This window comes from Cucurbita maxima, unplaced genomic scaffold (genome assembly GCF_002738345.1).
Source record: "Cucurbita maxima cultivar Rimu unplaced genomic scaffold, Cmax_1.0 Cma_Scf00020, whole genome shotgun sequence".
NCBI lineage: Eukaryota > Viridiplantae > Streptophyta > Magnoliopsida > Cucurbitales > Cucurbitaceae > Cucurbita > Cucurbita maxima.
This window is the reverse complement of record NW_019272036.1, coordinates 1246951-1265223: the sequence shown is the minus strand read 5'-3', so window position 1 is coordinate 1265223 and position 18273 is coordinate 1246951. Positions and strand designations below refer to the sequence as shown.

Below are 18273 nucleotides of genomic sequence, written 5' to 3'. Positions count from 1 at the left end.
CCATTTCGAGTCTTGGAAAATTGAAGTGACCCCACCTTTTCTATCGAGACTGAGAAGTAGTGATAAGTGTTCGAGTCCGCTCATCTTCACTCCAACTGCAGCAACTTCAAAGAGTCTCAATGACAAACAAAATCTCAGAATCTCCACGGTTCCGGCTACGTGAGGTAACTCTATGTTTCAGTTGAGGAAATTGCAATTTTTTTTTGTGGATTGTGAGAGATTTTCATAATTGAATGATTGGTTGGGCAGACTTTTGGTTACGTTCTTTAGGATTTCAAATGTAAAGGGATTAGGGTGCCTAAAGTGTATGGATAGATGGTCTGGATGAAGTTTTGAGAAAAGGCCAAAGCATCTTGTTGTATTGATACTTAACGGGTTCTTTTGTAGGAATTATCTTATTGAAAAGATTGTGTGAGGTCCCACCACGGTTGGAGAGGGGAACGAAACATTTCTTATAAGGGTGTGAAAACCTCTCCTTAGTAGACGCATTTTAAAAATCGTGAGCTTGACAACGATACGTAACAAGCCAAAGCGGACAATATCTGCTAGCGGTGGGCTTGGTTTGTTACAAATGGTATCAGAGCTAGACACTGAGTAGTGTGCTAGCAAAGACACTGGGTCCCAAAGGGAGTGGATTGTGAGATCCCACATCGGTTGGAGAGGGGAACGAAGCATTCCTTATGAGGGTGTGGAAACCTCTCCCTAGTAGACGCGTTTTAAAAACCATGAGACTGATGACGATACGTAAAGGGCCAAAGCGGACAAAATTTGCTAGCGGTGGGCTTAGGTTGTTAGAAATGGTATTAGAGCCAGACACCGGGCTAGCGAGGACGCTAGCCCCTAAAGGGGGGTGGATTGTGAAATCCTACATTTGGTTGGAGAGGGGAACGAAGCATTCCTTATAAGGGTGTGGAAACCTCTCCTGAGTAGATGCGTTTTGAAAATCGTGAGGCTAATGACAATACGTAATGGGTCAAAGCAGACAATATTTGCTAACAGTGAGCTTGATTAACTCCTTTAGAATCACATCCCGTTAGTTATATGCTCAATATACATGGATGACCGAGATTTAGATCAGTAAGACAACTCTTGAACATGTTATTTGATCAAACAATTTTGTCTAACAACAGAAAGCAAATCTTACATCTTCAGGCATCAACAAACTTACCAAACAAATCATAATAAATCATTCAAAAAAAGAAAAATACAAACAATCTTCTACACAAAAACAAGGGAGTTTGATGAATCCATGCAACCTTTATTGTTTTCATGAAGTTTATATCATTCCACTTGAATCTAATGACTGGTTATCCTTTATGCAGTTCAGACAACCAATCCGAGAGGCTCGAATGCACCGGCTTTTCTTGCTTTTGAGTATCAGGTAAGCTCGAACTTAGTCTCGAATTCAATGTCGATTCATTTAAACTGAAAAATGCTGGAGATTGTGGCTGCTCTGATGTCTTAACCTTGTTGTTCATCTGCTGCTTACTGATTGTCCCTGCTTTTGCTTTAGCTGTTCTCCATTGAGTAAGATTTTCTATTGGTTTTAGAACAGAATGAACTTGTTGGCTCCTGTCTACACTATTAGTTTCAAACTCATCATGTTCTTCATCAATTTCACTGTCTTCCAAATCACTTTCACCATATCCAAAATCATCTTCTTCGTCGTCACAACTATCCGCACAATTCTGGTATCTGTGGTTTTGAGGGTAATTTCCCGAATTCGAGGTCGTAAACTCCTTGTCTGTGAGTGAAGTAGAATCCGTTCTAGCGGTTGCTTCTTGGCTATGTTCTTTGGTTTTTACCTCTTCATCACTCTCCAGGAAATATTGATCATCTGGAACAGGTTCGTAGGTCTGGACGTTTAGATTAAAGCTAACTTTCTTCCTGATTTTGACCCAAGCCTGCTCCTTAGATCTATCCTTGACAACGATCATAACAATTTAAAGAGTAGCTATCATTACCTTCCCCCAAAAGGTTAAAGATTTGAATCTCACCCTACATTCTATTGAACAAACAAAACAAAGAAAGTCGACAAACACTCATCACCCACCTCGGTTTAGAATTCTGAATCTCGAGCTTGTCCGTAACATCACAAGCTGTTATCTGAGAGGAATCTAAAGGCTCGTAGCTTAGATGTATCTGTGGAAGATTTACACACAATTCTATAACGAACCATCCAACGAGAACATAATTTAGATACAAATGAAGGATAAAAGCAGGGATTGAATCTATTACTTGGTTGCTAACTGTGAGTCCATCTACCGGTGATCGGCGTTTCTTCCGACGCTTATGAAACCTGAAACAAGCTAGAAAACACCCCATCGAGAACCTGCAGAAGCTCAAGAAAGCTGTGTTAGATTTGGTTGTTCCATTTACAGAGGCAGGCAAGAAAGGGAAAGGGGAAATGTTGGAAGTTTGAAAAAATGCATTTGGCTCCAGAGTGGTTTGAAAAGTAAGAAGAAAGAGGGAAGGGGAAATGTTGTAATGAATGCAAGCTGGGGCCTACACACTCTCATTTATTTTTTTCCAATTTTCACCTATGTCATCTAACATTTAAAACCCGCTTCATTTTCGTCTTTGTATTTTCAAATATTTATATAAAATCAATTTTAAAATTATTGATCGTGTAAAATTTAAAATAATTAACTTAAATATTAATACTTAGTTTCATTATTCCTTTTTTTTAATTTTAAATGAATAATTTATAATATTGATATAGAATGTTATAATTTATTAAATAAAAAGTATAATGTTTATTAATTAATATTTGGTTGAAAAGAAAAAAAAAAAAAAAGTCATTTTATCATTTTTCGAGTAGATTTGTTGCAACTATTGCCAATGTTAAACTCTGTGGTCAATTCTACCAATAGAAATTAAGCATTATAATACTTGGTCGACTATTGGTCCACCTAATAGAAATTAAGCATTACAATACTTGGTGACTACAGGTCTACCTATTTTAGGCGATTTTAGGCGATTCAGGTCTGGGGCAGTAATTCTAGATAATGATTTGAGAACGGAATACAAGCATTTCCAAATTTGTAATAATGATTTTGAGTTGGAATTGTTCGGGTGTGGATGAGTTAATCTTTATTGGAGATCGCCATTTCTGGGTTTGGGCTTTCGTTGCTGCTCCTCGCTTCCGTCCATTTGAATGTAACGTGTAGAACCTAAATCTTTATCGTTAATATCTAGCTCAAATTTATGTAGCTCATCATAATATAACCAAAATAAACCCATTATATTTTTAAATTATTTATTAATTATGAGAATCCATCAATAATTGGCCTCCATAAATTCCATTCTTAGGCTTCTATCTCGTGACAATCACGTGAGTAAGGATTGATTGCTCAAAAAATACAGACCGTGAAACCAATCTAACATTCCACAATCAACCCAATCCTGACCGTTCATACTCAAACCCTACTACACTTCGAAGAGCACTCTTTTTTATTACCTCAGATCCACCAGAGTTCTCTCTTCCCCTTTTCTTCTCTCTCTTTTTCTCTTTCTCTTTTCAAGCCCCAGTCGGCTGCAAACCCTATTCTGAAATCCGTAACCCATAAACCAAATTCAATTTTTGCAGGAAGAACAGAGCCGTGAATCGATTTTTCCATTTGGGGTTTTTGAGAAACAGAGAGAAAAAGGGGCAATGGATTCGGATCAGGGGAAGCTTTTTATTGGTGGGATTTCATGGGAGACCTCTGAGGATAAGTTAAAGGACCACTTCAACAGCTATGGTGAAGTGATGCATACCGTTGTTATGAGGGATAAGATCACTAGCAAACCTAGAGGGTTTGGATTCGTTGTCTTTGCAGATCCCTCTGTTCTTGATCGAGTTCTCCAGGATAAGCACACTATAGATGGTAAAACGGTGCGTCGGAATCTTTTTTTTGTTTTCTTTATTCGATGTCGAGATTTTTGGTCTTTTTGGTTCGTGATAATAGCATTTGTGTTCCTTTGATTTGGCCTGGATACCTCATTTGAGTTCTAGGGGTTTTTGATTCCATAATGATATTAAATACTTTCCTTTTGGGTATCACATATCTGATGTTACTGGCTTTTTAGGGTTGCTCATATTGATGCATTTGCACCTCTCGTTACTGAGCTTTTTAGGGTTGTTTTTGGTGTAATTTGTTGGTTTGGTGCATTGCTTTTTTACGAGGAGAGGTATTGACAAAAGGGTCGGTTGTATTCTGCATTTTCGTTTCATCCTAGCTTATGTTTTCACTATGATTTACTGGAGAAATTCGTATTTCATATGATTGTGTATATTCTCTTGATAGTTAGTTCTTGGTAGGAATCTGTTGACTTCAACTGTGAAGTGTTGTCACGAGTTTTCTTTTGGTAACATTAGTGAAACCTAAACCGTTACCTGTCGGTAGATCTGTTTCGGTTTTGGGGCTAGTATGTAAACTGTTGCTATAACTTTCTCTCATTTGGTATCTTATCTTCTGGAAATATCTTACCTTCCTATCGTGTCGTTTTTTTGAAGAACTTTTTAGCATTTGTAATTTATATTCTTTTCTAGGTTGAGGCTAAGAGGGCCTTATCACGAGAGGAACAGCAGACCCCTGCGAGAGCGGGCAATTTGAACGCTACTAGAAATTCTGGTGGTGGAAATATGAGAACCAAAAAAATTTTTGTTGGGGGATTGCCTCCAACATTGACTGAAGAGGGGTTTAAGGAGTATTTTGAGACTTATGGCGATGTAACTGATGTAGTAGTCATGTACGATCAAAATACTAGGCGTCCACGGGGATTTGGATTTATATCTTTTGATACTGAAGAAGCTGTTGACAGAGTTTTGCACAAGACATTTCATGATTTGAATGGTAAACAAGTAGAAGTTAAGCGTGCCCTTCCCAAAGATGCCAATCCAGGTGCAGGTGGCCGCTCGATGGGTGGCAGTGCAAGCAGTGGTGGTTATCAAACTTATGGGTCATCTGGTGGTGTCAATTCAAATTCATATGATAGTCGTATGGATTCGAATAGGTACATGCAATCTCAGGGCTCTAGTGGAGGTTTCCCACCTTATGGTTCCTCTGGATATAACAATCCCGGGTATGGTTATGGTTCATCGAACAATGGTATGGGATACGGTGGTTATGGAAACTATAGTGGTTCAAATACTGGGTATGGTGCCCCTTCTGCTGTTGCTTATGGTAACCCAAATGTCGCCAATGCTGGTTATGCAAGCGGTCCTCAAGGTGGACCTAGAAGTTCGTGGTCCGCTCAAGCTCCCTCTGGATATGGAGCCATGGGCTATGGGAATGCAGCCCCGTGGGGAGGTGCCCCTGGGGGCAATGCTGGAGCTGGCAGTGGTGGGCCTGGATCTGCACCCACAGGTCATTCTCCTGGTGGAGCTGCTGGGTATGGCAATCAGGGTTATGGATATGGTGGGTTTGGGAATCAAGGTTATGGTTATGGTGGAGGTGATGGCTCGTATGGGAGTCAATCTGGTTACGGTACAGGTGGAGGACGTTCTGGTAGTGCCTCAAATAGCAATGTCGGGGGTGGTCCAAGTGGGGGAGAATTACAAGGGAACAGTGGTGGTTACATGAATAGTGGCTATGGCGATGCTAATGGAAACACTGGTTATGGAAATGCTGGTTGGAGATCCGATGGCGGACAAGTAGGTTATACCGGTGGTTATGGTGGTGGACAAGCTCGACAATCTCAACAACAGTAATTTGATCAAAAGGAAACTGGATGTTAGCATGTTGTGTGTATCTCCCTGTTTGTTTTACGAGATCGATGTTTTCCAGTTGCTTGTTATAAAATTTTTCTTCTTGTTCCTGACTGAAGCGGTGGCCCGATTCGGAACACGATGAGCCTGGTGGGGTTGCTTGAATCCAAGTAGCTTGCAGTATTAATTTTTCTAGTCTAAATAAGTAGCTGTTTTAGAAGTTTACTTGATGCTTCAGTTATTTAGTATTTTGTTGCTGAACGTAGTCTTACATTTGATCTCTTTTATGGATATGTCTATTTAGCTGTCTGTCTGCTATCAATTCTCATATTTTCACATTGTTTGAGCTGTGTAATACTTATATGCAGATGTTTTGTTTCCCCTTGTTCTCTAAGATCATCAGGTGTATACGACATGAAGGATTTAGACGATAAATGTTTCGTTCTGTGCTTTACATTTCATGTAGGAATACAAAGATTTAGACGATAGATGATAGTGTTGGAGCCCTCGGTACTGGGTCGATCACTTCATATGGTTAGCCTAATCGTAGTCGTAGTTGGCTGTTTAACAATGGCATAACCATTTTCCCCCTCTATTTGCCCTTGTGTTACAGGAGGGATGCTCGGAGTTGTAAAAGTGGAGTCCGTCATGGCTGAACACAGGCTTCGTAGTGAAGGACCGAGTCGGGGATGATGCGTGTGTTCAGCATTTATGGACTTTTACCCCGAGAAAGAATATGTTCTTCTGTGAGGCCTTGTCGACTCGTACTCCCAAGTCTCTGGTATTGTAAGTCATGAGTTTTATAGTTAAATCCATGCCTTCAAGAATGAGTAGGTAATGACTTGAGGTTCGTTCTTTGTTGAAGCAGAATCCGAAACATAAAGTGAAAACGTCGTAGCTCTCTCTCGTTTTCTGTTTTGCTGCTTCGAGGTCGACCGAATGTCGTAAAGAACTCGGCTTTAGAACATCTTTTTAGGTGAAAATGGTATTCCTTTTGGTGTTCAGTTTGGGTGAAGATTGAATGAAAAGTTTGCATATTTTCAACTTAGACAGCTTTTTCCTTGGAGATTCCGTTTTTCTTTTGTCTTTGAACTTGATTTCTTTTTGTGGTAATAATTGCATTAATGTTTAGTTACCTGAACTGGTCAATGTAATTAATTTTAAAATTCCTTATTAACCTTTTTCTATTATTTTAAAATTATGCTTTATTGTCCACTTTTATCTTTGCATTATTGTTTTACTCACAAAATGTTTCGTTCTCTTCTCTAACCATGCGGCCAATCCACCCTTTAGGTGTCTGGCATCAAGAGGCTTCTTCAACCGTTGAAAAGTTGGAGAAGAATATTAAACACAAATTTTCTCTATATTCCTTCGATTAACCTTTAGTATTGTTTAATTCTAAATGAAATCAACCTAACGACTTATATAAAATCGTTGAGTAATTGAAAAATGACAAGTCAATAGTTATGGACTCCCGAGAAAGAGTAGAATAATGAGACCTATTATGGGACATACAACACATTACAAACGTATGATCATTATGCTTCCACGGGATTATTCTATTCCACCTCTTGGAATAAAAAAATTCATGGATAATTACTCCTGCAGATGGTATTCATTACTTATAAACTAATGATCATCCCATTAGTTAGCCTCCCATGAGGCTTATGAAATCCTCGAATGCTCTCTCTTTAATCGAGACTCGACTCTTTCTCTGGAGCCCTTGAACAAAATACACATTTTTTCGACACTTGAGTCATTTTTAACTATACCTTTAAAACTCACAATTTCTTTTTCGACACTTGAGGATTCTATTCACACGACTAAGTTAAAGGTACGACTTTAATACCATGTTAGGAATCACGAGCCTCCATAATGATATGATATTTTCCATTTTGATCATGAGAGAAACACAATAAATCAAAGATCTCTATGGAGTTTGAAACTTAATATGGGTTGTTTGATTCGGTGAGCAATTCTATGGAGTTTGAAAGTTCAGCTTTGTATACATAATACTTCGAAACGACGATGAAGAAGATAAAATTTAAGCAGCTGAGAATAGCGAAGAAAGCGTAGTAGTAGTCGAGATGGGATGTGTTCAAGTTGTTGATGATCCACCCTTTCCCTCCATGGCGGCTGCTGATGTCGGAAACCGATTTGAGAAGTACGCTACTGAGGAAATTTCCGACACCGATTGATGTCGATGAGTAGGATGTCCCAAGACTCTTCATACTCTCAGGGGCCTGTTAAGAACATGAATAAATCTCGACTATCAAGAAATACAAACAAAACCGTTATAAAAGGAGACGTACCTGATTGTAGAAGAACTCAACCTTTGAGACCTCCATGAAGACATTGGCAATCCCCATGAGAATAAACTGCGGCAACAAGATGAAGATACTCAACGGAACTTGGTCGCCACTCTCTACAACACCATGCTCTATCGCTGCCGCCAGCCGCCGCCGCTCAACTAGACAGCTAACAAACATGATCAAAGCATGGATGACGATCCCAGTTCCCATCCGCTGTAGTAAAGTGATCCCTCTTGGATTCTTGGTGAATTTTCTCATTATCTTGACAAAGATTCGGTCGTAAAGTATGACGCTGACGAGTAGCGAAATGTTGACAAAGGCGATCAAGCTCGCCGGTGGGATGCTAAAGTTGCCAACTTTTCGATCCAGAGTGGTGCCCTGTTTTATGAACAAAGTATTGACTTGAGCCAACGTGATGCTTGGGACAAAGGTCGCGATGAGAATTGGTATCATTCGGATCATTTGCTTTGTTTCTTCCACTTCAGTTACCGTGGAGAGCCGCCATGGATGGGTCGAACCAGTTCGGATTGAAGCTTTGTTGAGGAAGCTGAGGGAGAAGAAAAAAAAGAAATCTTAATGAAAATTTGTTATGAATGATCTGGATTTATAAATAAGAAAATACATCTCGTTTGTTGAAGAAGCTGAGGAAGATGAAAAAATAAAACCATATGAACTTATGCTCAAAATAGATAATATCATATTTTCGTGTCATAATTGAATGTAATTTCTGAACATACCTCAAAGTGGGAGTGGGCTCCATCCTAAACTTCTTCTTTTTCGTGTACTGTTCCAAGTCCCACTCATACAGCTCCTTAGCCTCCCTCGGCAGCGGCAGTTTCCGGTTGTTGATGGCGGCGACAATAACCTTAGCCATCCGAGTAAAGGGACTTCCGGCGGGAACCTTGTGGCGGTAGAAGGGAATTCCGGCTACAAAAATGGCAGTAGCAATGGCAAGGCCAGCAGTTGGAAGGCCGTAACCAAGGGTCCACCCAATGTTGTCTTGAATGTAAACAAGAATTATGTTGGCAAAAAAGGCGCCAAAGAAAATGCCGAACATCCACCAGTTGAAAAATGATATTTTTTGATTCTTCTCCTTCGGATGGAAGTCATCGAACTGGTCGGCCCCGATCGTCGAGATGTTTGGCTTGGTTCCGCCTATGCCGATCGCGACGATGTAGAGTGCACCGAAGTAGAGGGCAAGATGCAGCGTGGAGGGCTTGTCACAGTGGCCGGCGGTTGGTTGGGCAAACAATGGCGGCTTTTGCATCGGGAGTGAGACAGCCATTGTTAGAAGCGACATGCCCTGTGTTTGTGTTAACCATGTTAGCATTGGAACATGTTGGAATAGGAATACATGCTGGTTTGGAGAAATTCTTATAAACCTGCTATTTTTAAAATTTTATGGATATTTTAAGAGTTAATAAAAAAAAAAAATGAGAGAGAGAGTACGTACCAATAAGTAGACAACAGAGGTGATGAGAAAGGTCCAAAAGCGACCAAGATAAGCATCAGCAACATAAGCACCCAAAACCGGGGTCATCCAGACAACCCCAACCCAGTTTGTGACATGGTTGGATGCATTTACAATGTTTTGGTGTAGTCTAGTCGTCAAATATATCACTAAGGTCGAAGATATCCCACAAAATGTCATCCTTTCGAGCACTTCATACACTATTCACAACACCCATATTTCTTTTTTTAACGAACACTATCTTACAAATCAAATTCACATTATATGACTGTCACACTAATCTAAGTTTATCGATATGATCAAGCTAAAACATAATCAGTAACGTCATTTCTCATAATTTATTAAGTACATTTCTATACACCCACATGAACTATAACACGAAACTGAGGATTAAGAGAAGCATTTCGAGATCTAACGAGAGAAATTAGAGAAATACCAATAATAAAGGAGCAAGCTTTCCAGCCACCCCTCTTGGAGCGACGAACAGGGTTGCCCTTGAGATCCACAGTCCCATCCTGTGTGTAATCATCAGCAACGCCTTCTTCGACAGCCATGGTTGTCTGTCTTGCAGCACAACAGTTCATACCCCAAATTTTCATTTATAGAAATAAAATTAAAAAAAAAAACAAAAAATTACATTTTGACCCTTCCCCATAAATTCACCCCCACCTATCCACGTCCTATAAATATTGGCAAGTTGGTTTTGACCATCATTAGGTCAACTCCTCAAATTCATCATAGTATGGATAAATCTTAAATAAAAAATATATTATAATAATAATAATAATAATAATAATAATTTATACGAATTGGTATTATAAATTTTGAGTTAAACAGTAATTTAACTAAACTAAAGAAGTAGACTTTCGGGAAGTTTAAGGATATTATTAAATTTTGTGTTTTTTAGTCCACTAAAACTATATAATAATTTTAAATGAAACAAGTAGAAGGTGGAAGGTGATCAAAGAAACGTCTCGTCATTTCTAACAAAGTTGAATCGAAAAAAAAGCTTCGAGCTTCTTCGATGGCGAAAGCCTCTAAAGTTCGTCGATTTTTGAACTTTTACAAACCACTTTAGTTTTTTTTTTTTTTTTTGAAGATGTTAATGTGAGTTGTTTGTGTTAAAGGTAGAGTAGATCATATTTGTGTATAGTAAGATAATTTAGTGATTTACTGGTTTGTTACCAAATATATGATTTCATAGTTTTGTTACCAAATCTATGATTTCATAGTTTGTTAACAAATCTATGATTTAGAATGTAATCTTCATTATACACATCTATAAATACATGAGGTCCTGGCCCTAGGTCAGGTCATTGAGTCATTCAACCTAACAGTTTGATTCATTAGATGGTGTTTTCTCCTCCAATTCTTGTATGAGTAATTTGATGGAGTCCGAAAGTTCAGCTTTGTATACATAATACTTTGAAACGACGAGAAAGAAGATGAAGTTTAAGCAGTTGAGAACGGTGAAGAGGCCGTAGTAGTAGTCGAGATGGGATTCGTTCAGGTTGTTGAGGATCCACCCTTTTCTCCCATTGCGGCTCGTGATGTTGGAAACTGTTTTGAGAAGTATGCTACTGAGGAAATTCCCGATCCCGATTGATGTCGATGAGTAGGATGCCCCGATGCTCTTCATACTCTCTGGGGCCTGTTAAGAACGTTAAGAACATGATTAAATTTATAATAACCCATCTATCAAAAAGATACAAACAAAATCGTTATAGAAGGAGATGTTAGGGATCAGGCTCTCCACAATGGTATAATATTATCCCTGTATTCGATCTCTGTGACTTCGACGTAGAAGATGTACCTGATCGTAGAAGAACTCAATCTTTGTGACCTCGACGAAGGCATCGGCAATCCCCATGAGAATAAACTGCGGCATCAAGATGAAGATACTCAACGGAACTTGGCCGCCACTCTCTACAACACCGTGCTCTCTTGCTACCGCTAGTCGCCGCCGCTCAACCAAAGCGCTGACAAACATGATCACAGCATGGACGACGATCCCAGTTCCCATTCGTTGTAGCAGAGTGATCCCTCTTGGGTTCTTGGTGAATTTCCTCATCATCTTGACGAAGATTCGGTCGTAAATTACGATGCTGATGAGTAGCGAAATGGTGATGAAGGCATTCAAGCTCGCCGGTGGGATGCTAAACTTGCCAATTTTTCGATCCAGAGTGGTGCCCTGTTTTATGAAAAGAGTGTTGGATTGAGCCAACATGATACTCGGGATAATGGTTGCAATGAGAATTGGGATCATTCGGATCATTTGCTTTGTTTCTTCCACTTCGGTTATTGTGCAGAGACGCCATGAATCGGTTGAACCAGTTTGGATCGAAGCTTTGTTGAGGAAGCTGAGGGATAACAGAAGAAGAGACTATTAAAAATCACTATTATTTTCTATTCGCGTGAGATGTATTTCTTACTTATAAATGCATGATCATTCTCTAAATTAGTAAAGGACGGAGACTTCATCCTTACCCTCTCTAATCTTTTTTAACATACCTCAAACTGGGAGTGGCCTCCATCCTAAACTTCTTCTTCTTCATATACTCTTCCAAGTCCAACTCGTACAGCTCCTTAGCCTCCTTGGGCAGCGGCAGTTTCCGCTTCTTTATGGCGGCGATAAAAACCTTAACCATCAGAGTAAAGGGACTCCCTGCGGGAACCTTGTGGCGGTAGAATGGAGTTCCGGCGATAAAAATAGCAATAGAAATGGCAAGGCCAGCAGTTGGAAGGGCATAACCAAGCGTCCACCCAATGTTTTCTTGAATGTAAACAAGAATTATGTTGGCAAAAAAGCCGCCAAAGAAAATGCCGAACATCCACCAGTTGAAAAATGATATTTTTTGACTCTTCTCCTTCGGGTGGAAGTCGTCGAACTGGTCCGCCCCGATCGTCGAGATGTTTGGCTTCGTGCCTCCCGTGCCGACCGCTAAGATGTAGAGTGCACCGAAGTAGAACCCAAGCTGCAGTGCGGAGGGCTTGTCGCAGTGGCCGAGGGTTGGTTGGGGGCACAATGGCGGCTTTAGCGACGGAATTGAGACGACCATTGTTAAAAAAGACATTCCCTGTATATTAACCATGTTAGTATTAGAACACGTCAATATTTTGTTTAAAAAATACAATGAACTCTTAAAATAATTCAATTTCAGAAGTTTCATTAATACTAGTAATTCGAATACAAAAGGATGCACAAAATTTAAAAATAAACCTAAATTTTTAAGAGTTAAAAAAAAAAAAAAGACATACCATTAAGTAGATAAGAGAGGCCGCCATGAAGGTCCAAAAACGACCGAGATATGCATCAGCAATATAAGCACCCAAAACAGGAGTCATCCATACAACTCCAACCCAATTTGTAACATTGTTGGACGCGGTAACAATGCCTTGTTGTAGTCTAACCGTCAAATATATCACTAAGTTCGAAGATATCCCATAAAACGCCATCCTTTCGAACACTTCATACACTGTTCACAACATTCATATTTCTTTTTTTAACGAACACTACCTTATAAATCAAATTCAAACTTACAGTATGAACTCAAAAGTAAGTCAAATTCACACTATATAACTATTACGCTCATTTCTCAAGATTTATCGAGTAAATTTTTATAAACCCACATGAACTAAAACACAAAATTGAGGATCGAGAGAAGCATTTCGAGATCGAAAGAGAGGAGAGAAATACCAATAATAAAGGAGCAAGCTTTCCAGCCACCCCTCTTGGAGCGACGAACAGGGTTGCCCTTGAGATCCACAGTCCCATCCTGTGTGTAATCATCAGCAACGCCTTCGATAGCCATCACCAAATCACTTGCGGCACAACAACAGAAGTTAATAAAAAATTCACAGCCCAATTTTGCATTTATAGAAAAAAAAAAAGATTATAAAAAATTAAAAAGACAGACAGAAAATTACTGTTTTGTCTTGTACTTTCCTTTTGTGGATTATTGTAACTTCCCTCATTAAAGCTTTCTTAAATTACCATTTTGACCCTTACCCATAAATTCATTCCCCACCTAACCACGTCCTATAAATATTGCCAAAACATCCAAACAAAAATGTTGGAAAAAAAAAAATTAAAAATTATAGGAATTTGACTTATTTTAATTTTGGGTGAATTATAAATTTCTACGTGTAATGGTTTGTTTTTTTAGTTGCATGAACAAGAATAATTTTTATATCCGATTCAATAAATTTACAATTTTTGTTTGTTCGATCGTTCCTCGGATTTGTGGAACGAAATGGAAGTAAAATAACCACTAACCATTTTGATTTAAAAAACTAGATTTACTATACGTGGATAAACTATATAATCATATTATTTGCACGATTGTAAATTAAATGAAGAAACAAGTACAAGCTTAGAGCTTCTTCAATGGCGAACGCCTCTAAGGTTCATTGAAGATGTTAGTATGGGTTGTTTGATTCTTTTGATGGAGCCTTCTCTTTCAGTTCTTCGGAGAGCAATTTTATGGAGTCTGAAACTTCAGCTTTGTATACGTAATACCTTGAAACGAAGAGGAAGAAGATGAAGTTTAAGCAGTTGAGAATGGCGAAGAAGGCGTAGTAGTAGTCGAGATGGGATGCGTTTAGGTTGTTGAGGATCCACCCCTTCCGCCCATTGCGGCTTGTGATGTCGGAAACTGTTGCTAGAAGGAAGCTACTGAGGAAATTCCCGGTCCCGATTGCTGTCGTTGAGTATGATGTTCCGAGACTCTTCATACTCTCTGGTGCCTGATGTTAAGAATATGAATAAATGATTAAATTTATAACGATTGAACTATGACTAAACAGATTAAACGAGACTTACTTGATCGTAGAAGAATTCAATTTTGGAGACCTCCATGAAGGCATCCGCAACCCCCATGAGAATAAACTGCGGCAGCAAGATGAAGATACTTAACGGAACTTCTCTGCCACTCTCAACAACACCGTGCTCTCTCGCCGCCGCCAGCCGCCGCCGCTCAACTAGACAGCTGACAACCATGATCAAGGTATGGAGGACAATCCCAGTTCCCATCCGCTGTAGTAGAGTGATCCCTCTTGGATTCTTGGTGAACTTTCTCATGATCTTGACGAAGAATCGGTCGTAAATTACGACGCTGACGAGCAACGTAGCGGTGACGAAGGCGCTCAAGCTCGCTGGTGGGATTTTAAAGTTACCGACTTTTCGATCAAGAGTGGTGCCCTGTTTTATGAACAGAGTATTGACTTGAGCTAACATGATACTTGGGACAAAGGTTGCGAATAGAATTGGGATCATTCGAATCATTTGCTTTGTTTCTTCCACTTCGGTTACTGTGCAGAGTCGCCATGGATCGGTTGAACCCGTTTGGATTGAAGCTTTATTGAGTGAGCTAAGGGAGAACAAAAGAGAGACCGTAAGCTAATAAACTAAATCTAATAGAACAAGTTACTAATTTATACAGTAATTTTATGAGAATTGTTAGTGTTTTCTCGGCTATAAATACTTTGTTTATTTCTTTTACTTATTTCGACATATTTCGATTCGATCTTAGGTCAAATTTGAGGGGAGACTCAACATACCTCAAAGTGGGAGTGGCCTCCATCCTAAACTTCTTCTTCTTGGTGTACTCTTCAAAGTTCCACTCATAGAGTTCCTTAGCGTCCCTCGGCAGCGGCAGCTTCCGGTTGTTCATAGCGGCGACAATAACCTTAGCCATCCGAGTAAAGGGGCTTCCGGCGGGAACCTTGTGGCGGTAGAAGGGAATTCCGACGACAAAAATACCTATAGAAACGGCAAGGCCAATAGTTGGAAGGCCATAACCAAGGGTCCACCCAATGTTGTCTTGAATGTAAACAAGAATTATGTTGGCAAAAAGAGTGCCAAAGAAAATGCTGAACATCCACCAGTTGAAAAATGATAGCTTTTGCTTCTTCTCCTTCGGGTGGAAGTCGTCGAACTGGTCGGCCCCGATCGTCGAGATGTTTGGCTTCGTGCCGCCCGTGCCGACTGCCAAGATGTAGAGTGCACCAAAGTAGACGGCAAGCTGCAGCGTGGAGGCCTTCTGGCAGTGGCCGGAGTTCGGCTGGTCGCACGATGGCGGCCTTAAGGTTGGAAGGGAGACAGCCATTGTAAGAAGGGACATGCCCTGTGTTAACAACGTTAGTATTCCAACATGTTGTAAGAGGGAAAACAATAATAAAATTAAAAAAAAAAAATACATATTATTTTCTTTTTTACAAAGAAAAAAAAAGTGTTTACTTCAATATTATTTTTTAATCCAAATATTTAAAATAAATTAATAAAAATACTCCCATTATCTAAAAAAAATATGTTTTTTAGCTTTCATTCAATAATAATAATAATCTTAAATCTAAAAGGTTGAAAAATAGTTTTATAGTTAGTTTTGGTTTAAAACTAATTTATTTTTAAAATATCCTTAAATTTTTTTTTTTTAAAAAAATACTATTCTTAAATTCTTTTTAATTTAAAAATTATTTTTTTAAAAAAAATTAAAAGTATTAATAAAATAAAATTAGAATATTAAAGATATTATTTTTGAAACATACAAAATTTAAGTATTTTTATTAATTTAACCTAAATATTATATATATATATATATATATATATATAATTTTAAAAAAAAATTATTAAAAAATAGTTCTAAAAAAAATATAAATATCTTAAACTATTAAAAAGTTAGGTTGAAAATATTGGGAAAAGGTAAAATTTTCAAGTCTCTTCAAAGGTTGATTTTTTAGGCCAATTATAAGCTTGAAAAGTGCAGGGATAGACCAAATATTATAAGAGATGCTATTTTAGTCTAACTTAAAATAAATAAATTTAAATTTTAAAATAAACACTAAACTATAAGAATTATAAATAAATAAATAAATTGAAAAAGCTTCTCGAGTACTTAAAAAAATTTAATCACTCGAAAATTTTAATAAATCAAATCTAATTCGTTTAGGATGGGTTATGAATTTATTTTAATTGTCCGAGGAATCACTCAATTCTTATGCATATATTTATTTAATTTTTAATAAATTTTATAATTATTTATTATCTAACCACTTTTAAAAATAATTTATAATATTTATTTTTATAAAAAAAATTAAATAAATGACTAAAACATTCGAACCAACCAGGTTAACAATTTTACTACACAAACAATTGGGCCGAGTTTAAAAAATGTTCAAGCTCGATCTAACTCAACCCACGAACCCTTCTATTTGGTGTGAACATAATAATATCTGAAATGAAAAATTCTAATCTTTAATTTTTAAATTAAATATATATTTTAATTTATATTGATAGCTCATATGAGTCAAAAGTGAGAGTGATTGAATAAAACATTTTAGTAAAAAATTGAGAACAAGACAAGATTCATAGTCAACATTTGTGACTAAATTATTGGTTCCCTTCTTATCGGTGGTGTCCGAATTCCAATAAATAAATAAATAAATAAATAATAGAAAAGGCAATCACGACCGTAGATTTTTAAAATTTTAAAAAGTTGAATTATTAATAAGTTTCTCTGTGATTCTCTCAAGACTATTTTATTTTATTTGCATTATGGTCCATTTAAAATTTGATATTACGTACAAAGATTCTATAGCTTGTTCTTATCTTTTTCTTTTAAGATGATATTAATGTTCTTAATTGGTTGTTCTTCTTGATGAGTCTTCATTGTTTTGTTAGATAGTTTACAAAAAAAAAAAAAAAAATTATAATAGAAGTTTTGAATTCAAATCGAGTCGAAACAAAAGAAAGAAAATAACGTGAAAGAGATGACTTACTGATAAGTAGATAATTGAGGCGATGATGAAGGTCCAGAAGCGACCGAGATAGGCATCAGCAACATAAGCACCCAAGATAGGAGTCATCCAAACAGCCCCAACCCAATTCGTGACATTGTTGGATGCTGTAACAGTGCCTTGCCCCAGTCTAGTCGTCAAATATATTAATAAATTTGAAGATATCCCGTAAAACGCCATCCTTTCAAATACTTCATATACTGTGTAACAAAACCCATGTTTCTGTTTCTTAAAAATCGAACTTAAAATATTAAAAAAATGAAAAAATTACGGTACTACGATAATATGTTTACACTACTACCATGTGTCCTATCTAACTCCAAAAAAACATTTCAACTTTAGCCGACTTTCCGACCGAGCTAGGTTTGTCATGTGATGTGCTAAAGCCTCTAACTCCATAATTCAAGAAAGAGAAAAAAAAAAAAAAAATTGGTTCCATGTGAAATATGAACCAACCATCATGGGGAGATAAGATACTCCACCAAATAAAAACTGTGATGAGCTATTGTCTTTTTTGGTCTTTTTTTTTTCAAGTTTAATCGAAACCCGAGTTCAAATTCAACTGTACGACGATCTAAAACATAATGAACAACATCGTACTTCAAGATTGGTAGCGTAAATTTCTACGCCGGCACCTAAGTTTTAACACGAAACGGAGAATCGAGAGAAATGTTTGAAGAGAGGAGAGAAATACCAACGACGAAGGAGCAAGCTCGCCAGCCACCCCTCTGGGAGCGACGAACAGGGTTGCCCTTGAGATCCACAGTCCCATCCTGTGTGTAGTCATCGGCAAGGCCTTGTTCGACAGCCATGGTTGTGTTCTAATTGTGAGGCTGTTGCTGTGCTGTGCTACACACATACACAATTCATACCCCAAATTTGCATTTATAGACAATCAAACAAGTGGGAACCAAAAAGGAGAGAAAAAGAACAGAAATTTACTGTTTTGTTTTGTTTTGTTTTGTTATTTTCCTTTTTGTATATTAATTAATTTCTCTTATTAA

The 18273-nt window shown here is 37.9% G+C and overlaps 4 protein-coding genes across 9 annotated transcripts; 1 reads left to right on the top strand and 3 right to left on the bottom strand.

The window, feature by feature from the left end:
- Window positions 1–5: 5 nt before the first annotated feature.
- Window positions 6–2559, bottom strand: LOC111494774. 2 transcript variants are annotated; one of them, XM_023144765.1, is made up of 4 exons: window positions 2239–2559; window positions 2054–2142; window positions 1323–1917; window positions 6–181 (listed from the first exon to the last, which is right to left on the bottom strand). In XM_023144765.1, exons 1-4 carry the CDS (start codon window positions 2323–2325, stop codon window positions 107–109), a joined length of 846 nt encoding a protein of 281 aa, XP_023000533.1. In that variant the 5' UTR covers window positions 2326–2559; the 3' UTR covers window positions 6–106. The 2 variants fall into 2 exon arrangements, with proteins under 2 accessions (XP_023000533.1, XP_023000534.1); XM_023144766.1 differs by lacking the exon at window positions 6–181 and adding an exon at window positions 1073–1225 and having other exon boundaries at window positions 1292–1923; window positions 2239–2552.
- A 900-nt stretch (window positions 2560–3459) lies between these two features.
- Window positions 3460–6740, top strand: LOC111494753 (heterogeneous nuclear ribonucleoprotein 1-like). Of its 4 annotated transcripts, none has more exons than XR_002720227.1 (4): window positions 3460–3877; window positions 4535–5842; window positions 6306–6473; window positions 6561–6740. XR_002720227.1 is itself a non-coding variant. In XM_023144735.1 (2 exons), exons 1-2 carry the CDS (start codon window positions 3656–3658, stop codon window positions 5693–5695), a joined length of 1383 nt encoding a protein of 460 aa, XP_023000503.1. In that variant the 5' UTR covers window positions 3460–3655; the 3' UTR covers window positions 5696–6076. The 4 variants fall into 4 exon arrangements, 1 of the variants encoding a protein (XP_023000503.1); XR_002720226.1 differs by having other exon boundaries at window positions 6306–6478; XR_002720225.1 differs by having other exon boundaries at window positions 6306–6740.
- Window positions 6741–7638: 898 nt separating this feature from the next.
- On the bottom strand, window positions 7639–10036 carry LOC111494739 (protein NRT1/ PTR FAMILY 5.2-like). The gene is made up of 5 exons (XM_023144713.1): window positions 9912–10036; window positions 9458–9675; window positions 8742–9307; window positions 8005–8551; window positions 7639–7935 (listed from the first exon to the last, which is right to left on the bottom strand). Exons 1-5 carry the CDS (start codon window positions 10027–10029, stop codon window positions 7639–7641), a joined length of 1746 nt encoding a protein of 581 aa, XP_023000481.1. The 5' UTR covers window positions 10030–10036.
- Window positions 10037–10346: 310 nt separating this feature from the next.
- LOC111494736 (protein NRT1/ PTR FAMILY 5.2-like) lies at window positions 10347–18205 on the bottom strand. 2 transcript variants are annotated; one of them, XM_023144711.1, is made up of 7 exons: window positions 18043–18205; window positions 13173–13251; window positions 12734–12951; window positions 11987–12552; window positions 11289–11835; window positions 10813–11126; window positions 10347–10590 (listed from the first exon to the last, which is right to left on the bottom strand). In XM_023144711.1, exons 1-7 carry the CDS (start codon window positions 18079–18081, stop codon window positions 10578–10580), a joined length of 1776 nt encoding a protein of 591 aa, XP_023000479.1. In that variant the 5' UTR covers window positions 18082–18205; the 3' UTR covers window positions 10347–10577. The 2 variants fall into 2 exon arrangements, with proteins under 2 accessions (XP_023000479.1, XP_023000478.1); XM_023144710.1 differs by lacking the exons at window positions 10347–10590; window positions 10813–11126; window positions 11289–11835; ... (1 more) ...; window positions 12734–12951; window positions 13173–13251 and adding exons at window positions 13761–14221; window positions 14298–14844; window positions 15035–15600; window positions 17252–17469 and having other exon boundaries at window positions 17964–18159.
- Between the last annotated feature and the right edge of the window lie 68 nt (window positions 18206–18273).